Here is a 26,530-nt window from a genome sequence, read left to right on the forward strand (position 1 = left end):
ATAAAAGTAAAAACTGCAACTTCAATTACCGAAAAATAACACAGTTGAGTAATGTACAAGTAATTTTTAAAAGCCCTGGCCGGATTGTTCAGTTGGTCAGAGTGTCATCCCAATCAATATACCAAGACTACAGCATTGATCCCGTCAGGGCACATAAAATAATCAATCAATAAATGCATAATTAAGTGGAACAAAAAATCAATGTTTCTCTCTCTCCCTTCTCTCCCTTATCTCTCTCTCTCTCTCTCTCAAATCAAAAAATGAAAATTAAAAAATATATATTATTTGCTTTTGGAATGAGGTTTAAATGTTTCCAGGCAAATTTAATGTATTAATTATGCTTTGCTTATTTTAATATTAAGTTCATTTCCTGACTACATAACAGCCAACAAAGGGAAAAGGTAACAAAGGGAATTTAGCAATTTCTACCAAAGGCATTTGCAAAGTTGGCTTGTTTTTGTTTTTAACAATATATTCATTTCCATGGTAAACACAATTCCTAATTTTTTTAAAGAATGATGTGATATAGGGGCAGTTCTTTTTATTCCGATTTTACCTTACTTATATGGACTCACTTTGGAGACAGGACAGATAGGGCTACTAATTAAAATTAATCACAGAACTATAAATTAAGCAAGCCATGTGATATTTAACACACTCTATTGAAAAGTAAAAATACAATGTTACTGAAATAAGTACAAGTATGCAGTACAACTTAATATGTATTATGTACACAAATATACATACAGTATGACTGTATATATATCATTTGGACAAATAAAAATGTAGTATATGTACATAGGAGGTGTATGTACATATATCACTTAGAACAGCATACAGTCTGAGAGGAAATTTACCAAAATGCTAATAGCAGTTATCTCTGGATGTTAAAAATACAGGTGATTTATTTTTATTTTTTCTTTGTATTTTTTCTAAACATCCTAATGTTTCGTCAAAAATCATATACATGGGTTGCGGAAGAATGGGGTGGTCTGTGGGCTTCACTTTAAAACGGGTTTCTCTTTTCTATCCTAATGGCTTGGACAGAAAGGGCCCAGAGGTCTGAGAGGGGGAAAAACCTAAACTATTTACCTCAGCCCAAACTAAGTATAATGGGCAAAAGGGTTTTGGACAGGCGAGATGTGCCTAGCACACCTTCTTACAAAGAAACTTTTTTTTTCCCTAATATGGAACATTGAAAAATTAATCCCTGCCTTTTGTCATCTAGTAGTTATGGATTGAATGATGTCTTTTAACCCTTTTCGCCAAATCTGTTGCCCTCAGAACACAACAAGGACACCAGCCTGTTGAACCAAGCACGCCGTTGACCGGAGGCAGCCAACTGACCTGGAGTCTGCACGATCCTTCCCCATGTGGGAAGGCCACCCTCCCCTCCACACCCCAACTCATATTAGGGTTTTCTGGACCCAAGGGTAGGTAGGACAACGACCATGTCCAGCTTGAAGCAGCTAGAGGAGCTTGAGACCTTCGCCCATTGTCCTTTACAAGATTACAAAGGGTCCTAATATTTGAGAGGGGGGGGATAGTTAATTTTTACGAACCAGGGGTATGGACTTGGGGGGGATCGCTGGGGGAGGGGGGTGCTGGGGGGAGGGGAGCAAGGGGGAGAAAATTGGAACTGTTGTAACAATATAATCAATAAAAAACATTAAAAAAAAAATCATATACAGCTTTTACAATCAGGAAAAAATACTCTAAGATACTAGCCAGGATTTCAATGTAGTCTTCCTTAAACAGACATCAGCTTTTCACTGGTTATGAATCTGAAATGTGTGCTTGTACTGAAGCCAAAAGTCAGTATTTTGATTATACCTGGCACTCAATAAGTATTTCTGCATGAATGGCAATACAGTGGTGAAGCAGGGTCAGGAATATACTTTTGTTTGGTCTCTTGATCCTAACTGCCCTGGGCTACTGCAAGCTCTGTAAATGAGATGTGGTACTTACTTTGGAAGCTAAAATGAGCAGAGAACCCATTAGCTAGAGAGGAAAAATTAGCCTTTAGTTGCATGTATACAATAAAAATGCAAATAAACTTCCAGGCCCACCAGGTTCATACCTAAATATAATTTTTTAGACTTTCAGTCAAAATGTAGGCATAGGTAGACACACCTCATCTCCTCATGCAACCACAGAAAGAATTACAACCAGATCTCAAAAACAAGTAACAACCAGAACCGTCAGAAAATTGAGCCATATGGAAGTCTGACAACCAAGGATTTAAAGAAGCCACCACATTCATCCAGATGGGTAGGAGGGGTAAAGTTGTGGAGACAGAGCAGAGAAGTGGTGGGGCTCAAACAAGCAGTGGTAGAACCGATGGTCCTACGTTCACATGCAATGGATAAAAATCAGGAGGGATAACCTGGGAGTAAGCAATACCAGCCACAGGCCAGACAGCACAGCACTGGGAAGATAAACACCCAGTCCCTCTGGCTGTAAAAACCAGTGGGGGTTGGGGCAGCAGAAGAAACTGCTGGGTTTTTGCAGCTTTAAAGGTCCCACATGGACTTAGAATGTATGAAACCCTCAGGGCAGCAACTGGAAGGTTACCAATCACATATAGGAAGTGGATGAGGTGACTAGAAAAGGGACAAGAGCCTGGGAAAATCTCCAGAAGCCCACACCACACACAGAGCCACAAAGCAGTGAAGCAGGTAGCCCCGCCCTGGCAATTACCTAAGGCTCTGTCCCACACAATTTACAGATGCCTTTGCTACATAGGCCATGCTATTAAGATAGGGAGTAAAAGCAGTTCTACCTAAAACATAGAAACAAACATGGGGAAGCTGCCAAATTAAAGAGGCAAAGAAATATGGCCCAAATGAAAAAACAAAACAAAACCCCAGAAAAAGAACTAAATGATACGGAGATAGCCAATCTATCAGATGCAGAGCTCAAAACGTTGGCAATAAGGAAGCTCAGAGAACTCATACAGTACAACAACAAAAAATAAAGGAAGAAATGAAGTTTGCACAAAGTGAAATAAAGAAAAATATACAGAGAACCAACAGTGAAGGGAAAAAGCCATGATTCAAATCAATGATTTGCAACAAAAGGAAGAAATAAACATTCAACCAAGACAAAAAGAAAAAACAAGAAAGCAAAACAACAAGGAGAAGCTTAGGAACTTCTGGGACAACTTCAAACATACCAACATCTGAAGCACAGGGTGCCAGAAGGAAAAGAGAAGAGCAAGCAATTGAACACTTACTTGAAAAAATAATGAAAGAAAACTTCCCTAATTTGGCAAAGGAAATAGACATACAAGTCTAGGAAGCAGAGTCTAAAACAAGTTGGACCCAAAGAGGACCACACCAAGACACCTCGTAATTAAAATGTCAAAGGTTAAAGATAAACAGAGAATCTTAAAAGCAGCAAGAGAAAAGAAGAGAATTACCTACAAAGGGGCTCCTATAAGGCTATCAGTTGATTTCTCAAAAGAAACTTTGCAGGTAAGACAGGGTTGGCAAGAAGTATTCTAGGTGATGAAAAGCAAGGACCTACAACCAATATTACTCTATCCAGCAAAGCTATCATTTAGAATGGAAGAGCAGATAAAGTGCTTCCCAGACAAAGTAAAGCTAAAGGAGTTCATCATCACCAAGCCATTACATGAAATGTTAAAGGGACTTATTTATGAAAAAGTTCAAAACTATGAACATTAAAATGACAAGCTCAAAACTATCACCAACTGAATCTAAAAACAAAAACAAAAACAAAAACAAACTAAGCAAACCCGAACAGGAACAGAATCATAGGTATGGAGATCATTTGGAGGGTTATCAGCTGAGAGAGGGAAAGGGGAGAATGGGGGAAATGGTGTAGGGATTAAAAGCATAATTGGTAGGAACAAAATAAGACCGGGGGAGGTTAAGAATAGTATAGGAAAGGGAGAAGCCAAAGAACTTAACATGCATGAGCCATGGACATGAACTAAGAGCACGGAATTGCTGGAGGGAAGGGGGAGGGGGCAAGGGATAAAAACTGGGACAACTGTAACAGCATAATCAATAAAATATTTTTTAAAAATATCTATAGATAATTTTTAACAGCTACTTAGGTATGCTAATTCTATGCTCATTACTTAGCTACATGCTATGAGTTTTTTGATAAAAGGGGCAGACACCCTCACATTTAACCCAAATTACTATAAGACAACAAAAGAATCCAAGAATTTGAAAGTCATTTAGACTGATGTCATTGTAAACATCCAATATGCAAGCTGACATTCATAGCCACAATCTCAACTTCTGAAGTACATAGAAGGTTAAAGTGACTATATTGGAGAAATTACATCCTGTGTCTGACAATACCATGTCCTGATCTCTTAAGAGATTAATATGAATGCGGTTTAGCACGAGGAACTAATTTGTTACCATTCTTATTTGATGTCACTTTGCTATATACTAACTCCATTAATAGATTTCTATATAATCTCAGTCCCTAAAGATTTCAAAACCATCACCACCAATTCTCAAAAAGAAAGAGAAAAAAAGGATCAAGAAAGAATTCTAAATTTTAACTTTTAAAATAAAACAATGTAAAAAAAAAATTTTTTTAAGCTTTATTTGTTCTAAACCCACTTAATAACTTTCAACTTTTAGTTTATTATTGGGAATTGTTCCTGCAACTGTTTGACTAATTTCTGAATAAAGATTGAAATGATTTTCCTTATAGGAAAAAGTTGCATGTTTTCTATAAAAAAGGTAAAGGCAATTTTGTCATCTTCAATTAAAATAGCCAATCAACATTCAAGTTTAAAATTTCAAAACTGTTCTCTTACCTCTATTATTGCCTTCATAACCAATCCAGCTCCCTTTATAATTGCCATGGAAGGATGCTTTATAATAAGGAAAAAAAAATATATCACAGAATGAAATAATTTTATTCCAACATACAGGAGTGGGCAAAAGTAGGTTTACAGTTTTAATACAAATAAATAATACATTAACAAATAATACAAGAATCAACTCTGGCCGCAGCCAGGTAGTTCAGTTGGTTAGAGCACCATCCCAAAAACAACAACAATGAGGGATCAATCCCTGGTCTAGTCACATATAAGAAGTGACCGATGAATGCATAAATAAGTGGAACAACAAACCGATCTCTCTCTCAAATCAACAAAAATATTTTAATAAAGAACAAAATGTTTCATATACATACAATTGTAAACCTACTTTGCCCACCCCTGTATTTACTTTTCGCTCTCAAGGAGGATATATAATTTTATAAAGGTATAAGTCATTAAATTAGTAAAGGATACATAAAATTAGTAACGGTATTCTTATAATCTAGAGGCTTAGATACTAAAAGCAGAGCTTACATTCATAGGAAATAGCTGACACTTTATAATATATATTTATTTGAATGATAATTATACTTATTTAAAAGATGTCAAATAATGATATAAAAACATATTTATAGTATAAATATAAAATAAAAACATCACATACACACATATACACAGTAAATACTACAGTATCATATGAAGTAACAAATAGTTTCAATGGTTTATGAAGAGCCCTGCTAAAGCTCATGCTATATTATTTGAGAATCTATAAAGATAAGAGAACTTTGGGCCTACCACTGAAAACACATGATTTTTTTCATCACTTTTAAGATGGAAAAGATGAGCAATGAAGTCAAAACAATGATCAAAAGCCATCAACAGAGCTCTACACAAAAAACCAAGAATTCTGTGGAATTAAATGTCATAACATGAGAGTATAGCAGGCTATATTTACTTATCAACATTATACAAAAGTACAAATGTATTATTTTTAAAACAAACTGATCCCCAAAAGGGGTTCTCTTAGGTTAATTGCATCTGATAAGAAAAATAGAAGGACTCACCTGAAAGAGTTTAAAGAGGGTTCTTCCATTGGATGCTACCATTTCTAAGAGCATATCAAACTGCTGCCCTTCCGTTGTCTCACTATACGGAGCACAGAGGGCAAAAGTGAGGAAGTCCAAGAGTGAACTAATAACTAGGGCACCAGTCCCATGATCCTGAAACAAAGTAACATATTGCCTTGACTTGGACAGAGAACTTCATTCAAAAAATAGCAATAATGGGTTCCTTTCCGTTAGAAGTAAACATTTAATTTCTCCACAAGATGTTAAAAATTTGAAGTAATGCTTATTTTACTAATGTAACAAATCCATTGCTTAACATATCTCAAAGGGAAATAATTAAAATTCAGTCAAATTTCAAGAGAATAACAAAGACTCCTCAAACATGTATAACTAATATGTATTTGTATCAAAAGCAGTATTTGACAGCATTTGTAAAACTCTGGCAATTTCTTAATGTTCTTCTAAGATGTTAGACTTCCCACTTCTAAAACTGTTAACTAAAGACTGAAGAACAAAGATTAAGCTTAATTTTTTTTTTGAACAGCTTATTTCATAATGACATTTTAAAGAAAGACAAAAAATAAAAAAATCTGTAATACCATTATAAAAGTCTAAAGGCTTTGCAAGCCATCTCTCCGACTAGATATAGTCCTAAAACAATATTGTATTATTAGTGACCAAGCTGAACTGTGAACAAATACTGACCAAAGTCAGGGACTACAATTAAAAAAACAAAAATTGTTCATGTTGCAGTTCCAGAACACTTTTCAATAATGTATGATAGCCCTCATTAAAACAAATTTAATTATAACTTACCACATGGGAATTAAATTTCTCCAGTAAGTTTTCCAGAAACTTCTTTGATGAAAGAAGAGAAGCTTTGTTTAGCTGTTCTTGTCTTAAGTCATAGTCATCATGCATGGGCTATTGATTAAAAACAGTGGTAATTCATGAGTACTCCGGTGTTGCTGACATCCCACAAAAGACATTTATAAAAAGTATTCGCTAAACACAGAAAGAACTGACAACACAAGGAAGCAACAGTGATGGCTTCCCTTGGATATGATGAGACTTTCCAACAGGCCCATCAATTTACTACAGGTAGGTACTGCACGAGGTACTCCCTCAAGTCACAGATCTCCTTCTTACAAGGCAAGTAACACCCATTCCCACTCCCCTAATTTTATAATTTATATTTGAATTAAAATTTTGCACTAAAAAGCAAATACTAAAATTCACAGCAAATACTCCTTTGTCTCAAGGTGATTTTCTTTCGACTGTTGGGATAACTGAGGGTATAAAAGGGTTCCAGGGTGCTAGTGAGGACTATAGATAAAATCCTAACTGCTACTGACTTCAGCTGACCTTACCAAGATTAAGTTATTTTAACTCTCAGTCTCATGGAAAAAATACACAGCCAAAACCTAATATGCAATGAGGGCTCGATGTGTTTTGCTTCATAACACTGTATTTTATGTTCTCATATCCCACTAATTCTCTTCATCAAACTATTCATACTAAAGATAATAAAATTCACTTTTGGGAATAAATGCAAGGTTATAAACATGTGATTACTTACTTTTATTCTATACCATTAAACTTGCCTAAAACATTTTATATAAGAAAAAAAGTACTATATATTACATACAAAATTGAAGTAAACCAGAAATTTCAAAGTTATACCGAACAATTGCTTCTCCCCCGTACAGGATGTCACGAAGTTAGATCTCTCTCTTTCAAGCAGCTTTCAAATGTGTTTTTCTTAGCTCCTATCTTATCTTGGAATCCCTACAGGATAATCTGGTCTACCTGCCTCTGACTTTACCTGTAATCTATTCACCATATACCACCCGAGAACTTCCTAAAATTCACACCTGACAGGTCACTGCTCTCATGCTGAAAATCTTTCAGTTGTTCCTTACTGAAGGATACAAATCCAGCTACCTTGTCTGATACAAAAGGTATTTTTATGACTGTCTCTGCATACATCTCTAGCTGGAACCCTTAATCCCATGCACCCTCAATACACACCTTATGATTCAGCCATATTTAATTATTTGGTGCTTCCTGAACATGCCTTTGTCTATGCTAATCCCTCTCCCAGGAAAGCTGGAAAATACTTGCCTGTCCCCTTCAACATTCAGATCAAGTTTAATGTCTCCCTGAAACACTGTCCAAGAATTCTTTACCTTCCCCTTGTTACAGAAACAGGGGTGTTCCAAAAATCCCCAGAGTTTGCTGCTGGGGGATGGGGAGAAGTAAGCAGCTTTTCAAATGCTTCCATATGCCTGAGGCTGGTGGCTACTGTCTTTCTTATGCAAATGGATTAAATGCATCCAAAGCCTCAGGCAGATGGGAGGAGTCTTGAACCAGGGGACGGTATGGAAAGCACACAGAGCCTACGTAAGGTTCTGTGAATGGTCAGAACTGTTTGCAACGCCCACTGCGTCAGTCAGGGATATATAAGCAGCTGCAGACATTTTAGCTCAGGGTCTCTCAAGCTCTCGTTCGGGCTCTGGCTCTCACTGGCACTCTGGCTCTCGCTCTGGCGCTCTGACTCGGACTCTCTCTGGCTCTCGCTCGTGCTCTCACCCTGAGACTCTCTAGCTCTCTGACTCGGGCTCTCTCGCTCTCTGACTCGGGCTCTCTCGCGCTCTGGCTCTGGCGCTCAGACTCTCTCAGACTCTCGCTCGGACTCTCTCAGACTCTCGCTCGGACTCTCTCAGACTCTCGCTCGGACTCTCTCGGACTCTCTCTGGCACGCTCGGGCTCTCACTCGCACTCTGACTCTCTCTCACTCGCGCGCGCGCGCGCTCGCGCTCGCTCTTGCTCTCTCGCTCTCTCGTGTGCTCCCTCCACGTGGCTTGGTGAAGGGGCCTTCTCCATGTGGTTTGGAGAAGGGGTCTCCAGGCTGCTTTAAGAGGCTCTCGCCATGCAGTTTTGAGAAGGAGAGAAGATCCACGCGGTTTTGCAGGAAGAAGGCAGTTTGCAAGGAGGCTGAGAATCCAGGTGGTTCTGCATTGAGAGCTGGAGGGCACCACAGCACAGAAAGGACCTCCCTAATCAGGATTGAATGATTGGCAGCTGCTGGTAAAGCTGAACTGTGTTTGGAAAGTAGGGAAACGGTTTCTCTGACTTTCCTAAAACTAGCCTGGTTTGGTAGTGGGAAGGCAAGGATATGTGTTTGTGGGTATTTTAAAGAGCATAAGACTTAACAACAGAAATCCGCAAATAACTAAATCTATATAACTGTTAAATAAACAATTCTTTTTCTTTTCACCAAACTCTGGTATTGAGAGTTATAATTTTGGCGGCGGGCAATCGGGCCCCTAACTAAAGAGCCCGTGGGTTTGTTTTCAACTGGAGTAGCCCAGGGGTTCTGTAACACCCTCACCACAAAACCAAAATTAAGTGTTGCTTTTTAGGGACTCCATGATCCCTACCTAGTCTATATTGTACACATATGCCTTCCTTACTAGACCGTCAGCAATTTCAAGGAAGAAAGGAACATTGTCTTAAAATCTTTGTATTTCTAGTACACAGCACAGTGCCTACTTCACAGGATGTGCTAAACAAATGCTTATTTGTATAAATAAATGGCTATAAGAGCAATTTAGGAAATATAGAAACACTAAATTTCATTGATAAAATTAAAATCTGGGTTTGTGGAAATTTAAATCATCAATCAACTTAAGAAAACCCAATTTCCTTAAGAAAAACACTACTTACACACATGAGGGCACAGAGCATATCAACAGCTGCATGGATCACCCCATTGTGGCTCCTCTTGAGGGCTTTCACTACCTTAACTCCCAGACGTTCCCGAAATCTTGTTGGACAACAACGAAAATGTACACAATAATAATATCAGAGCATCATTCTATATTTTGCTATTAAAATATAAAATAGTAAGTCATTAAGTTTCTATTGCATTACTATGGCAATGACATATTTTGGAATCCTATCTTTGAAACACATTAGTTTTCATAATTTTTTTCTTTGAGGGGGAAGATTTTTTTTTTTTTTTTGAGGTTAATTAAAACGAAAAGGCATGTAATTTTTCATTCAAACTCACTGCAACAAGAGTCAGTAATGCTACTGGTGAGTATGACACCAATATCTCCCTTAAGTTCCATTCACCTTCCTTTTTTTACTTCTCATGAATAAAAACTATCATTATCACCACATAAAAGGTATCAGGTTTAATCAGCTATAAAGAGGTATATTGTTGATTATTTGTTAAAGTTCTCTAAAAGAAGTTATGTTTCAGAAGACAACTTACTTCGGAAGCTGAGTAAAGGCTAGAAAACCAGCTTTGGAAGCCACGAGCCTCCTCACAGCCTGGAACTGACTTTCCAATTCTGCATTTGAAGCAACAACATCTCCCTCTTGGGACAATAATGCTGTTATGGCATTATTAATCAGTTTTTCTTTGTTTTCTGAGAAGAGACCCTAGGTGAAGAAGATTACTTCAAAAAAGTTTCCATTCAGAAAGTTAATGACAATGAATAAACTATGATACAATTTATCTTACATCCTGTGTTACTGCATGCAGAACTCCGCTATATGAAATATTAGCGTTGAACCTGAATACAGCATCTGCAAAGTTCCCATCTGCAAGGAGGTGAAAAGACTTTTTAAAATTTAATTTTACATTCCTAATTCTTAAGTGATTATTAGGCAAATGGATGAAAACACGGTTATATAAAAATCAATGCTTACTTGGAGGTGTGGCCAGGAATCTGAGATGAAGGCTCTCTACCTCCTCCTCAACAGGCATGCTGAGTAAGCCCCATCGCTGACCTTTATGGGTTGGTGTCATTTTGACACAAACATCTCTATTACCAGAGGCTCTAACTCCGTCCAGCAAACTTGCTAATAAGGAATCTCTAAGCAAGGTTAAAAACAGAAAGGTTTTACAATTGAGAATTAAGATTCAGAAGGCAGCACAGACCCTTTAGCAGGTCGCCGTGCAAGGCAATGGGTATAGGGGGAAACCTGGGAAGGGGAGGCTTTAGGAGAGACTGGAGTTCCAATAGTAGCCTCTTTCTTCTTAATTTTTTATTATTGACTTTTTAAAAAGAGGAAAGGAGAGGGAAGGAGGGAGTGGGGAAAGAGACAGACAGACAGACACATGGACTTGTTCCACTTCTTTATGCATTCATTGGTTGCTTCCTGTATGTGCCCCAAGAACCTGCAACCTTGGCCTATTAGGATGACACTCTAACCAAGTGAGTTACCCAGCCAGGGCCCTAACAAGATAATATTTTCATGCGTTTATTTACCATTCATGTATCTTCTCTGGTGAGGTGTCCATTTGTATCTTGTGCCATTTATTGTTGGGCTTTTTGTTTATTTAGTACCAAATTATAAGAGTTCTTTATACATTCTGAATGCAAGTCCTTTATCAGCTTTATATTTTTAAAATACTTTCTCCCTGTCTGTGGCTTGTTTTTTCCTTTTCTTAAAGGGAAGTTTTAAATTCTGACAAAGTCTAATTAATCGACTTCTTTCTTTTATGAATCGTGCTGTTAGTGTTATATCTAAGAAATCTTTTCCTAATCCAAAGTCACAAAGAAATTGCTTTAGTTCTGCATGTAACCTATATTGGAAATAATGGCACCTTCTTACTAGGGCTACTAGCACAATTAAACAATATAATGTACATAAAGCTACGTAATGTGCATGACAAACTATAAGTGCTGAGATCCTTACTCTAATTAGAACATCTGTGCTATTTTTTCAGAAGTCCTCTTCCTTAAATTTAGAATAGGAAAAAAAATAAAACCTTTTGCTTAAGATGCCATTTTTGTTGACCATAAATCAAAAGCTTTCTCTAGTAAGTAACTGATCATACTATGGGAAGTGAATACGTCAGTAAGGCTGTATTATAGAAAGTAGCAAAAAGTACCAGAACTGTTTCAACCAACTTTAGTCTCCATCTCTCTACAACAGCATGAAAGAACTGCCTGGAATGTAAACACTGACAATCCCAAGACAATGGCTTAGTACAAAAAGGGAGATGCAGTCAGTCATAGTAGAACAGCTTGATAAATGTGTTCGCCTTACAGGAGTTTAGGAGCTATTGCATCTCACAGATTTTCACATCAACAACCAAGTCACAGTAATATAAAAACATGTAGGTCTATTCCACTGGAGAATTAGTAACTAGCTCAACAATACTAATTTATAGACAGCCAACTTCAAGTATTCACATTAAAGTAACTTGCTGCTGTGTTCCAAACAATATACTTAAGTTTCAGAAATATACTTTATTTTCATTTCATTTAAAATCAAGTCGCCATTTTTTTTTCTCTTTAGGAATTTGGAAACTGAATGATTTAAGGCTATTTTAAATATACAAGAAAATAATGTTGTCTTTTCTCTTTGATGAAGCACTTTGTCATGCACATACTACAATTTCTAAAACTTGAATTAAAAATACCTCTCTGTTGAAGAATATTTCCGTATTTGCCCTTTTATAAATTCAATGGTAAAAACCTGTGGATTTTCTGAGTCACAAACCAATGCAAATACCTAATAAAAACAAAAAAACAAGTTCAACAAAAGATGTTTAATTTTATGGTATTTTGTTAGAAAATCTACACATTTTTATAAAAATATTTAAAAACATAACTTGCTTCTACAATATCAGAATTTAAGAGCTGCTTGCTAAAGTCTCATTCAAATTTTCATACACTTATTGAATAAAAATTTCCATTTACTGTATACTTTGAAAATAAATTTTGAAATATTCATTGTTCTGAAGATCAATAAACAGAATAATGTGAAGAATTAAATACAGTTTTCCTGTTTCCCATTCTTTAAGTGTGAAAACAACGTTAAAATAAAAAGAAACTTATTTATCAATGGATAGAAATCTCTTTTAAGCTAATATTGATGAAACTTACCTCTCCTAAAGGCTTCAATGTTGCAATATTATAGGTTGCTGGATCACGTTCTACTAAACATGTTTCTGTTAGCGCTAGCACTCTTTTTACAGGTTCCTTCAAACAAAATTAAGACATATTAAAAAGTTATTAAAGAAAAAGGTTAAAATCAAATAAACAAATTTTTAACACACAGGTCTTACCGAATGTCTAGGTGATATTTTTTGGACTACAAACTCTGCTAAAGACGTGATGGATTCATCAGTGCTATATTTTCCAAAGCGGAGATTCAAATATTGCTCAAATTCTAAAGGGTCTTTCCTGATCCGCAATGAAATACCGATGTAGTTACCAGCATGATCTATTGCACTCTTGATGATTTCTTCTCTTTGCTCTGATGCAAATAAATGCTGCAAAATTTTTAAAATTTAAAAAGTCAGGATTGAAATAACTAAAATGTAACCATACTGAGTCAACTCACAGGAAAAAGAATAAAGTAGCAATTCGAGAAGAAAAAAAGGTAGTAGTTCTTATCAGAGGCAAATAAAGTGTGTTCTTGATGAAACATTATTACTAAATTAAAATCACAAAGTCTAGTATATAAAGACTTTGAAAATAACTCACTGAATGGAAATTGAGATTTTCCTCACCATGTGGAAAACAGCACTCTGGAGCTTTCAAAAAGGGTCCCTAGGGACATCTCTTGCAAGTCCAGTGGGGTTGGTGGATATTATATGCACAGAATTTCAGTTTCAACTAAAGTACCTCTGTTTTAATCTGTTTTCATATAGCTGGCTTTCTTCAAAGATTACCTTGAACGATGTTTAAATGTTTACAAGTCACTGGCCTATGGATATTAGAAACCAACCTCCAGGAGTGTATTTACAAAGATGAAGAATAAGGTATTGCTACTTGCATTTGGTGCCTCAAGACCAGAAATTCAAACAAGTCCTGTAAAGGGTGGAAAGTCCCAAACAAGAAAAGAATGGTCCTGCCCATAATGCCAATAGCTCCCTTGCAGAAAAATGCCAGATCAGATTATGTTTTAAAAACTAATTTTATTCCCAACAGCTTATCTCAGTCACTACAGATGCAAAAGGTACCATATATAAAGATTTGTTGAATGAATCTGTCATGCTATTATAACTTTAGTGAATTGACTCATTTTAGCTAGCATATTTGAAAAGACCGAGTATGCTTAAAAAGTGGATGATTAAAATTAAAACTGCTTGATGCCACTAGGCAATAAAAAATGTAGGCAATTGAGGACTATCACAATTCTCGTCCTTAATATTTACTGCATGATTGTAAGGTTCAAATGAATTACTGCAATACAGCTAACCAGTTAAGGTCTGCAAGGCCATATTCCTGTAATTAAGTATGTTTTCCACATAGTTGTTTGTTAATCATTACAAACTCCCACTGCCTAGGGAAGAGATAAGCCTTTAGACAGCATTACCAGAGCAGACTTCAGGCTGCTTTAGGATGGGAGCAGGAACTAATTTCACCTTTTGGGTACAGATTCAGAGGTAACAAACAGCCTACATGTTCCTAGATGAGGGACACTAGGATGGTACCCATGGCCTGAATAAAGAGTGAAATCTAGGATGGAAAAAGATCTATAGCTATGAAGAGCTAACATATCCTGTAAATTAGATTGTTTGCCCCCTAACCCTTCATTCTTTTTACCACTCCTTGTTACCCTCTAGCCTCTTAAGTATCTAAAAGTTCCAGGCCTGCTCTGGACTCCACTAGCCAGGCAAGGGTAATTTATATACAGAACACTAAACCTTAGAGTAGTGTTCCCAGGCCATTAAGGTAGCTCTCTCTTTACCACTCATCTTTGAAATGTGGGGTATCATTAAGGAAGGCAGGACATTTCTTATTAAAAGATGGTCATCATCTATAGCTCAGCTTCTAATACTGATAAAGAAACAGGGTCTCAGCATTTTCAATGGCTTCTGCTGTACTCCACAATTTACATAAAACTCAGAATTTTAGGATAAAAATATGCAAAACTTCCTAATCAGAAGTTTCAATGCATTTTCAGATTTCAGGTTACAAATAGCTGAGCAAAGGAAAAAAGACTATAAAAACAAGAGATTTTAAATTATTCTTTAAAGAAGGCTTAGAAACTTGCTGGTAGACATTAATACTAATAAAAATAACAATTCTAACCTACCATTTATTGAATACAAAACCACACACTGCTAATAAGTATCTTATGTAAATTATCTCACCTCATCCTCAAAATAATAATAATGATAGTAATAATAATAATAATACTAAGACATATATTATTTTCCTCATTTTAGAAAGCTGCAAATTGAGATTCAAGCTTTTTGATACCAAACTCTAAACTCTTAATACCATACTTCCTCCAAAGGACTCAGATGACATTTCAAAATAAAGTGGAGACACCCTGCTTTCCTTCAAATGGTCGTATCTCTTTATAAATATTTTTTAAAAACACAACTTACCAATCTACTAAATCCTCCATAGAGTATACAAAACCCTCCTTGATAATCAGAGAGATCTACAAATCCTTCAATATATCTATAGTCATAGGAACAGAGGACTCTGTTAGTTGCAGGATTAATTTGGTCAAAGCCTCCAGGAGTTACTTCCAAAATGACAGGTTTTCTTGTATCACTCCAGTGATGCTTGTAACAGTTATATCTCTAAAGAAAAATAATATTAATTTTAGGTTCATATATATGCTTACCATAAAACAGTTACATGTAAATTGTACTAGTCAACACTGAAACAACCAAAGATCTAAACAATACTATATTTAGAGCTACTATCCAAATTGTTAAAAACATTAATTTTAGCTATCTACAGGCTTGTCTTTATTTAAGAATGTTAACTCTGACTGAAGACAACATTTTTAAATTAACAAAGTTTTGGGTTATAATACTTGTTAAATAATTTTAAGTCACCCTATGTAAGTCTATAAAAAGAAAATAAAGGAAATTTTAAATAGAAATGTTAAGTTTTATTGGGAAAAAGATTTCAACTTTTGTTGATGAATTCTTTAAGTTAGATATGGAAAAGAGCTAAGTCACATTTTGGGGCAGTGAGAGTATTCAATTTATTCCACTTATTTATAGATTCATTGGCTGAGTCTTAAATGTGCCATGACCAGGGATTGAACCTGCAGCCTCAGCCTGTTGGGATGAAGCTCTGTTATCAACTGAGCTGCCCAGCCAGGGCTAGTCTTCAAATCACCTGAGCCAGTTCAGTACATTAATACAGATTTTCCTTCTACACACACAAAAAAAGCCAAAACCTCAGTCTGACCTTAAGCTTTTCTAATCACACCAATGGGAAGTTATCCTTAGAAGTCTGATCTCATTAGCAAGTAAAATTCCATTTAGACCACAACATTCTTTTGTAAATTGAAGTACCTGGTATCAGAAATTATTAGAATGATCAATATCCATCTACTACCCAGTTTAAATTCTTAAAAAGAAAAAAGTTTTAATTGAGGCTGCTAACCAAAATTATGATACAGAAAAAAATAATTTAAAACACAGGCAAAATGAGGCAAAGAGAATATAATGATAACAAAGTGTCAGATGTGAAATGACTATCCCCTTGCCCATCCAAAAAGTCCACAAAGTTTCCTATGCATCAATACGGTCAGTTACATGACTCCAGAGTACAGCTATTTCTAATACTGAAAGAGAGAAAAATTCTGTTATAGATGTTCAGAAAGGAGAGTAAGGCATTAAATAATAAATGCCTCCACTAACATCCCCCACCAAACCAAGCAATGAGGTTCATAGGATCATATCACATTAAGTCCCCTCAGCATCATTGATTGGTGATATCATATACATTATAGTTCCATAAAAGGCATTCAGCAGAAAGACAAAAGGGCCTGCATTAACCCAAAAGTAAATTTAAAGCCTTAATTCTGAACTAAAGGATAGAGCAGAGCCACACTGCTCCAGGAATGGAGTGGAATGGTAGCCACAAAAAAAGGTGGCACTTTCCCAATCTGTGCTTATTTGCATGCTCCAAACCAACTCTGCAGGATAGTCTCCATTCCTCCCAGCAGATAACTATCATAATGAGATATGCTTCACCAAAACACCTCATTATCCATCAGGACTAAGAAGGCCAAAAAAGAGACCTGAAAGACCCTAGGGGCAATTCTGAAGGCCTGAGGGCCAAATTCAAGTTATGCAAGGGTGTTGTTTAGCCAGCACAGCATCTGTGGGGAGGAGGAGGTGCCACTTATTCCTGATGTAAAATCAGATTGGCTGTCCTTAGGCAATCTCTTAAGAGATTTTGTTTCCACCACAAAGTATTGAAAAGTATTAAATTGCTGAAGTTAACTGATATAAAGGGAAGCTTATAAACAAGATCTATATATATATATGCTCTTGGAAGCATACTTACAGATGAGATATACAGAAAGCTCACTTGCTAACATAAAATAATTAAAATAAGAATATCAAATTATGACTTATAGAAATCTGTGTTTCACGGGAACAAGAAACAAGCAGTTTGCTGACTGCCATTAAACTATTTTAAATGGTTCTAGGGAAACCAGCCATTAACTCAATTGCTTGAGTTAAAATCAGTAAGGCTTCTGGGATGCTAAAACAGTAGATGAGGATTTTAAAAGGAGAGAAAGGAATGGTACTACCAGCATATGAGAATTCAATTTCTGTCTTTTGCCAGAAGCCAGAGTTCTGAACAGTGCTATGAGTTTAGGCATTATTCTGCTTTCTCCTATCCTCAATTTAAAAAGTATACCTTCTCATGGAAAAAATTCAGTATTTCAAGGGAGAGAAAAGGGCATGAACTCTCATTTCCCCACCGCAGAAGTCTCTGATTTAGTTTAAATGCTGTTATAACATGACTAGAGAAGGCCTGGGGAAAAGTTAAGAAGATTCTGATAACCATGACTTCCTCAAAGCTGGTGGTGTAGCACCCAAAGCTACATTACCAGCCAGATCCAGAACAAGAATATATGATAAGACACTTTTAATATACCCAAGCCTTACAACTTTCATACTTCTGAAACTGGAAAATTCTACACCAAAAAACAATTGCATATCCCAACAGTTATTATTAGCAGTGCAATATTACTGTTGCTCTTTAGAATACTAAATAAAGACAGCGTTGTCTTTAATGCCCCATAGCTCTCTGTCTTAAGATTTCTCCTTACTATCAGTATTACAGTCATAAATCTAATTCCTCATATTTCAGTTCGCTGTTACACTACTTTCATCTCTATCATGTAGTAACAGGAGACATTAAAATTGTGTTTCCTTTTTTCCCTTTAGCTTTGCCAGAAAAAGAACACACACGATCATGGAATGATTTTTATAATAAAGGGCAACATTTGAATAAAAATACATATTAATAAATGTCAAATACCTACCCTTCCTGTGATTTTTCCTTCTGAAAAATCAGTCCTAAATCTCTGAAAGAGAAAACATAACAACAGTTACAAACAATAGACTAGTAGGAAAGAATCACAGATCAGTCCTTTCTATCCAGAACAAGTAAAACCCTAACTTGGTAACTATGACACTAAAAAAGGGTATTTAATAGTAAGTGTGTGGAACCTTATTGAAAAACAGATGCAGTAATCAAACATATAACTACTTGGTTCTGTGTACACACTTCAAATGACTAAAACTATCAATTATACAGGATTTTCCAGTCTCTCATCTAGAGAAAAGTGAGTTTCAGTGTTGTGTGAAAGGTCAGTAAGAGAAAATAAGCACAGTGGGAACAGAAGCTCAGAACATTAATATGTTACTTTAACATAACTTTCATTTTAAAAGAAGGAGAAATTTAGTTTATTAACATGGAACTGCTCTTACCAATGCTTCTGTAAGAAGTTCTGTTCTGTGCTCTGTAGAAAATTTTAAAGTTTCTGACTTTCTTCCACTGCCTTTACGAAATGTGAGGTTGAACTCTGTTCCTTGTCCTTTTCCAACAGGGCTGACGCTACAAATGTCTCCATAAGGCCACTAACAAAAGAAAGGAATTATTTCAACTGGTGCTATAATATAGTGAAATACAACAATTATTTTCACTCCTTTAATTTCACAATCACTGATTAAAAGATAAAAATTTTACAAATAATACTGAGGTCTAGAAGAAGTTGGGTCTTACAGTAATTCTATAACAAAACATTTTTAAAGATTTTCAGTCATCAGAGACAATAATAAAAAATCCTATTTGTATTCCAATTTTAATGATTAATGACATTAATCCAAAGCAATTAAAATAAATACATAGAAGTAAAACAAATTGGGGAATAAAATTTTATCATTACCTGCAAATTATTAAAAACAACAACAAATGGAATCTGTAAAACATACCTAATTTAGAATTACAATGAGCTAGAATATATATAAATGTTTACTTATCATTTTCACATTAGTCTTGTCTTTATAATCAGTAATCCTAGTTCCATGACAAATATTTTCCAATCACTGCACTTGGGACTTATATACCTATATTAAACTAACAATACGGCCTTTAAAATTATAAAAAGCTAATTTACCAATTTTACATCAGCAAGACGGCAATAATCTATATTAACATATCAAAAAGTTATGCCATTTACAGACTAGAAATAAGTATATTCTCTTCCTGCCCTCCCTTTTATTTATTTTTGGTCCTGAGCATTGAACATTATGTAAGTATGTCAATCTCTTTCATATTTGACATTTCTAATCTAAAGTTTTAACCTGATGTCAGGCCAGGGAGTTTGGGTCGTATCCTGGCTTTTAAAATCAAAATGGAATTCAAACAACTAACAGCTTCTAACATGATTACCTGATTTGTTACTTCTAACGTATTGGGATTATATGTAGTAATCGCATGAGTTCCAACTGAAAAGACACGCTTATACCTACAAAGGAAACAAGTACTTAAATTTAGTCTTAAGTAAAAGAAATACTTTGTAAGAAAATATATATGATATCAGTACAAAAGGAACATTTCAATAAACAGTAGTGTGTTAGCTGACTGTGACTAAATATAGCTTAGTTTTATATTCTCACATTCTTTAACATTCTGAAATGTTGTTGGTATTAAAACCCACTCACCCTCATTTTACTGTGAACTAGTAAAATCTTAAATAGAAAAGTATGATCTAAGCAAGCAATCTTGTGCTGTTAGAATACATGAAGTCAAGCAAAGCACCACCTGAGGATGCCAAAAGATTCTAAATGGAAAAACTTTATTAAAAAAAAAAAAAGTCACTGCACACTAATTCTTTCAAAATATCCTTTTAACAAAACCATGACACAAAGAAAGGAAAAGCTATGACTTGCAACTGGTCAGTCACAGCCATATTCTGGAATCTTAATCATTTCTATTTAAGCAACTACCTATTACATTTAAGTGTTGCAATTTTATAGAAATAGGAAGCATACATCACAGACAAGCAATTTTCACTTCTCACTTCACTTTCTTCACTTAAAAGTAACAAATGTATAAAGAAGAAAAACTATTTGGATATCAGTAATCCTTTAGGAGACAGAGGAATGCATAATGATCAAAGTGAAACTGAATTAGAAAACCTATTTAAAAGTTAAGAATTTGTTCCTTGGAAATAATAATAGGTAAACATTAATTAGTCTAAGAAAAAAAGAATAAAAGAATTTATAACCATAGACACAAAAAATAAAAATAAATGATGTGTATAAACCTATGCTGATAAAATTGAAAACTAAGAATAAATCAACCCCAATATAGAAGAATTTTAAAAAGCTGCAAAGAACTACATCCTAAAAGCACCAAGGCTCCATCAAAAAGATAAAACCTTAAAGGAATAGGTCAAGCCCATTGTTTCTTAAATTGTTCCAGAAAACAGACTAAGGGACAGCTTCTCAATTCTGTTAGTGATACTACAAGCTGTTAAGACAATGCAAAAAAGAAAAAGAAAAAAACACCGATCTATTTTTTTAATTAATATTGGCAATAAGTATCAAGTAGCACATTAAAATAGTAATATACCATGACCAAAAGGTTCATTTTAGGAAAAGAGTTCAATATTAGAAAAATCTATGAATAAACTTGATCTTATTTAGTACAATACTTATATTTTAGTAAGAAATTTTTTAATTATAAAAAATGGATATTAAATAGAATCAAATGCCTTTTTGATACCTATGGAGATCATGAGTTTCTGCATTAAACTACTAATACAGTAAAAAGACATACATTACCTTAAACAGCCATTATCAGACTCAAGAGTACCGCACTAGGAGTATTACCATTAAGATCAAGAGGAATTTCCCACATTTAACTTTTCTATTGTCCAGTTGTTCTAATCAGCATATTACATAATAAAAATGACAAAGTTATTTTCATTTTGGGGAAAAACGGTAATTTTTCTTAAATCTTTACCCTGTACTCACATGAAAAGCATGGCTCTATTACCAGTATTTCCCCCCCTAACTTTCTATATCTAAAGTCAGTGGGAAACTAAGAATGAGAGCACTTCGTTCTAACACAAAAACAGTCACTTGATGCTTTCTAAAGCGGGATGAGGGTTGAGGGATTGATTGATGAAGTAGATGAGGATTTACCTAAACAGCTCTAAAGTCTGAAAACTTCAGAGGCTTAACCAATTAATGAAAACAAAGAAAAATTTAAAAAATAAGATCTTGTGATTTAAATCAGTATTTGCCTCAGAAGAAAGCACAAGAAATCAAGTGTTAGACAGAAATGTGAAATCACAAAGTCTAACTTTCAAAATCATCTTGATAGTCAAACATGCCAATTTTAATAATCCTGAAATGAAACTACAGAATGTTTATTTTAACATCTGAAAGCAAAAGTATAAAAATTAAATGCCTGAAATGGTCCAAATATCAACTGATGTTGTCACATTCAAAGTCTTAGAGTTCAATTAAGAAAATATCTTTTGCAACTCTAGATTAACTTCCACAAAACTAAGGCCCTTCTAACATGTTTCTCACGTAACTTTGCCATCTAGAGTAATACTGTGCGAAAGAACTTTCAGAGATTATGGATATTGTTCTATATCTACAGTCCAGTAAGGCAGCCATGAGCTGTATATTGATGGTTCAAGACAGGGCATTCACACCGGACAGCTATTGTTGTGTTGGCTGTTGTTTTGTTTTTGTTTTTTTTATTTGACAATCTATGGAAAAAGGATCAGTGCCCCTCACTAAATAGTTAGGTAGTACATGTTATAAAAATTCTTGCAGCACACCGGTTGAAAATTGCTGTTCTAAGTCATAAAGAACAGACAAAGATTCCATCAATTCAGGGAGGTACATGTCTTCATTACCTTTTGAAGTCTAACTCCTAGCATAGTACCCAGCATTGAATACAGCAGATGTTCAAAAAATGTTTGTCAAATAGCTAAATAGACCAATCTACCTAACGATAAATCAACATGCATTCAAATCTATGATCCATTGATTTACTCTTGCTTTTGTAACAAATATAAGTCAGACAGCAACTAATTTCACACCAATATTTTTAAAGATTTTATTTTTATTTATTTTTAGAGAGAGGGGAAGGGAGGGAGAATGAGGGAGAGAAACATCAATGTGTGGTTGCCTCTTGTGTGCCCCCAATTGGGGACCTGGCCCACAACCCAGGGATGTGCCCTGACTGGGAATTGAACGCAACCTTTCAGTTCGCAGGCCAGCACTCGATCCACTAAGCCATATCAGCCAGGGTTCACACCAGTTTTTTTATTCATAACTACTACAACATCAGGAAAAGGCTAAATTCATATTTTTTAAAATAAAATACATTTTATTCACTATCTGCAAAGAGAAAATGCCATTTATGAATTACCATAATTTGCTATTTTCTGGGCTTAAGATAAATTTGTTGGTTAATTCTTAAAAATTATAGTAAAAGTTCTTATTACAAAAATACAGAAATGTGTAAAATCAAGTTACAAAAGGAATAAAGATTAATATAAACAAAACATGAGAAATTCATGGCAGAAGATGCCATATACATACATAATACAAAGAAATGTGAAAGCAAACAACTTTTCACTTGACTAATAAATTAATATTCATTATTGATTTACTTATTGCACTTGTTTTCTTTTTATTCAGGAACTGAACTTACACACATTAATAAGTGCCTATAAAAAGAGTAGGCATTTCTTCCACTCAAGTTTTCATATTCACAGATTGATCCTAATGCAATAGCTTATTAAGAAATATGATTTATATTACCCATTAACTATAATGTTACTTAGGATCATGAAACTAATGCTATTCAAATAAATTTTTTTACAGTTTTATTTTTAAAAAAATATTGTTTGAGGCAACTGCTTTATCTATGGGGCTTTTTACTCCCACAGCAATTGGTGATGAAAATTGAAAACAAATTAAAAATGTTTCACTAATGACAGAGCTGATGAAGATAAGAAAGATCATCTGAAAACAAAGAAAGCCCACTGAAGCAAAAGCTGGGTAAATAATCAAGTTTTGGATTCAACAGGTGCTGTTCCTATTTTTTAATAGAATAAACATATCAACTTACACTAAAACACACACATTACTTTAACGCCTACAAATAAAAATGTTACATCATTCCTCAACCTTCTAGTCCTTATGAATATTGCTTTTCTCTTTGAAACAACTTTTTATAACATGAATTTTTTTTCATATGACTTAAAAAAATAAAACTAATGTGTTGGCTCAGATACTGCAGTTATTATTACCATGGATTGAAGCAGTATTAAATGAGCAGATAACACTGTACTTGGTTCAGTAACACAGCAGTGAATAAGAGAATTGATCCCTTAAAGACTTAGTTTCCTCCCAGCATTTTATTTATTATTTAATTAACTCAGATATCTGAAATAAACTTCAAAGTAATAAGAACTAAGATACTTGTCAGTCATTGTCTAAAAGTTAAATTTAGACTTGAATACTCTTAACTAGCTTGTATCAATGAGAGATATACAATAGTGTCAATATAAAGAGATACTACAAAAATACTGGGCACCATCACAATGTCATACTCTTCTGCAAAGCAATTCATATTATTCAGTTCTCTCAAACTAGAGAAAAATCTACACTGCTTCCTATTTGTAAAGTATAGAAAGAGCTTGTGTTTCCTATAAAATAATGGTTATCAAATTTCTTGAGGTCATAAAACTTTTGTATATTACTTCTATAATTAAGATCCTCAATTCTTTCCAAGGCTAGTCTACGTGATGGGCCTCAAGTAAGCCAAGCAGATCTAATCTAATTAGAGTTAAAAGAAACTTTTATGTTGCCAGTCTATAGTTCCCATAACATGTAGCTCAAACCTTTATAGTACCCTGGGCAAAGTTGGCTAGTTTTAGTGGTTCATTACTGATACAAGGGAAATAACTAACCTTTCCAAATAGGAATTCTATTCACTTCCCAGTACTGCAGATACTGAGTGTTGTTCTTTAGAACTAAGCCAATATATACTTCCCCACAAATTTCACCCTCTGGTCCAAGTTCTGTCTTTCAGCTTCACATAAATCTTATCTAATTTTCCTGTCAATCATATTTTCAATTTGAATTATCTTTCCTAGGTTTAACACTCTGATTCCTTCAACCATTTCAAAATAATTTGTTATGGCCAAAAACTTTTAGAAGGCTTTAGGATTCTCAGAAAAATCTAGGTTTTCCCCTTTTATTACTAAAAGCTTGAGAATACAGTTACTTGAACTAGAATTTTAATCCATCAAGCGAAATTAAGGATAACTGAAATACAAGGTTTTTCAAAGTTAGGACATCAATGGTAAGCATTGCTAAAGCTAATAGTTAAGCCCAGCAGCTCTAGAATCACACAGCCTGGGTTCAAATACTGTCTGGACAATTCACTTTCCATGTATCCTCTGATAACTTGATTAACCTCTCTAAGCTTCAGTTTCCCCATATGAAAATGTTGATTGTGTGTGGGTGTACCTACCTCACAATGTGAGAATTAAAAGAAATGCTTCATGTACAGTGCTTGTCACCTATTGTTTACAATTGATATATGTTAGCTAGTCTTATTGACATTATTCTGATTGAATAACAGGGGAAGTGGTTCAGAACTCCAATAGTTAGTGAACTAATTGTAATTAGTTTCATTATGTTTCCAGTAATTATGACTGGAACACAAGATCATTCATCTGGCTGTATTACTGGTATACCGTAACTCCAGTCAAACTCCACTTGAAAAATCAGTTTCACTTAAGAGGACTCATTCACATCAGAAGTTGTACTCCTCCAAAAAGAGAAAGAAAGTATAGAGGACATACTCTCTGCAAATATCTGTCCCCATAACACAGTGAGAAAATGTCCCACTTCTCTCAGAGTATTTTCAATCTCAGAGTATTAAGGAAAAGATACAGAGATCTCCCATATGCTTCCTGTTACTATACATGCACAGCCTCCCCCATTATCAACATCCCCCCACCAGAGTGCTACATGTTAAAACAGATGTACCTACACTGATACATGATTATCAACCAAAGTCCACAGTTTACATTAGGGTTCACTCTTACTGGTGCACATTCTATGGGTTTGGACAACTGCAAAATGACATGTATCCACTATTACAGTATCATACAGAGAGGAGTTTCACGGCCCTAAAAATCATCTGTGCTCTGCCTATTCATCCCTCCCTCTCTCCTAAACCTTGGTACCACTGATCTTCTTACTATCTCCAAAGTATGTAGCATCTTCAGATTGGATTCTTCCACTATGTAATATACATTTAAGTTTCCTGGCTTAATGCTTCATTTCTTTCAGGCATTGAATACTATTTATTATCTGTATGTATCACACAGTCTATTTATCCATTCAGCGACTAAAGGACATTTTGGTCACTTCGAAGTTTTTGCAATTATGAATAAAGCTTCTATAAATATCTGTGTGCAGGTTTTTGTGTGAACATAAGCTTTCAACTCCTTGGGGGAAATACTGAGGAGTGCAACCGCTGGATCATTGGGTAAGAGGATGTTGAGTTTTACAAGAAACCACCAAACTCTCTTCCAAAGTGGCTATACCATTGTGCCTTCCCATCAGCAACAAACAAGAGATCCTGTTGCTCCACATCCTCACCAGCATTTGGTGTTGTCAGTGTTCTGGATTTGGTGATTCCAATAGATGTGTAGTGGTGCCTCTACATTTGCATTTCCATGAACATATGATGTGAAACATCTTTTCATAGGCTGATTTGCTATCCGTACATCTTTTTATAATTTTTATATTTTATTTATTTATTTTTAGAGAGAGAAGGAAGAGAGAAAGAAAGGGAGAGAAACATCAATGTGAGAGAGAAACTGATCGATTGCCTATCCCATGTGTCCTGACCAAGGACTGAACTCACAACTCAAGCACATGTCCTGACCGGGAATTGAACCAGCGACCTTTTGCTTTGCAGGATGATGCTCCAACCAACTGAGCCACACCCGTCAAGGCTGTACATCTTCTTTGGTGAGTTTACTCTAACATCCTTGACTCATTTTTTAATATGGTTGTTTTCTTATTGTTGAATTTTAAAGATTCTTTGTATAATTTCATTAACATCCTTTATCAAATATGTCTTGTGCAAATATTTTCCCCTAACTTGTCTTTACATTTTTTTGATAGCCTATTTCACAAAGAAGAAGTTTTAACTTTTAATGAAGTCCAGTGTATCAATTCATTTTTTCATGGATCATGTCTTTGATGTTGTATGTAAAAAGTCATCACCAAAGTAATCTAACTTCTTCTCCCATGTTGTCAGCTTCTTGGAGTTTTATAGTT

The 26,530-nt window shown here is 35.0% G+C and overlaps 1 protein-coding gene across 1 annotated transcript in view; it reads right to left on the reverse strand.

The window, feature by feature from the left end:
• Positions 1 to 26,530, reverse strand: part of DNAJC13 (DnaJ heat shock protein family (Hsp40) member C13) — a 118,832-nt gene that overhangs the window by 72,991 nt on the left and 19,311 nt on the right. The window contains exons 3-16 of the mRNA XM_090284338.1: positions 19,584 to 19,659; positions 18,620 to 18,769; positions 18,172 to 18,213; positions 15,251 to 15,451; positions 12,974 to 13,180; positions 12,792 to 12,887; positions 12,326 to 12,417; positions 10,603 to 10,769; positions 10,415 to 10,494; positions 10,163 to 10,332; positions 9,610 to 9,709; positions 6,697 to 6,804; positions 5,878 to 6,033; positions 4,808 to 4,864 (exon numbers count right to left, since the gene is read on the reverse strand). Coding sequence (XP_090140464.1) covers positions 4,808 to 4,864; positions 5,878 to 6,033; positions 6,697 to 6,804; positions 9,610 to 9,709; positions 10,163 to 10,332; positions 10,415 to 10,494; positions 10,603 to 10,769; positions 12,326 to 12,417; positions 12,792 to 12,887; positions 12,974 to 13,180; positions 15,251 to 15,451; positions 18,172 to 18,213; positions 18,620 to 18,769; positions 19,584 to 19,659 — 1,702 coding nt within the window. The remainder of the gene's footprint in view (positions 1 to 4,807; positions 4,865 to 5,877; positions 6,034 to 6,696; positions 6,805 to 9,609; positions 9,710 to 10,162; positions 10,333 to 10,414; positions 10,495 to 10,602; positions 10,770 to 12,325; positions 12,418 to 12,791; positions 12,888 to 12,973; positions 13,181 to 15,250; positions 15,452 to 18,171; positions 18,214 to 18,619; positions 18,770 to 19,583; positions 19,660 to 26,530) is intronic.

This window comes from Furipterus horrens, unplaced genomic scaffold (genome assembly GCF_987537825.1).
Source record: "Furipterus horrens unplaced genomic scaffold, mFurHor1.1.pri manual_scaffold_7, whole genome shotgun sequence".
NCBI classification, from domain to species: domain Eukaryota; kingdom Metazoa; phylum Chordata; class Mammalia; order Chiroptera; family Furipteridae; genus Furipterus; species Furipterus horrens.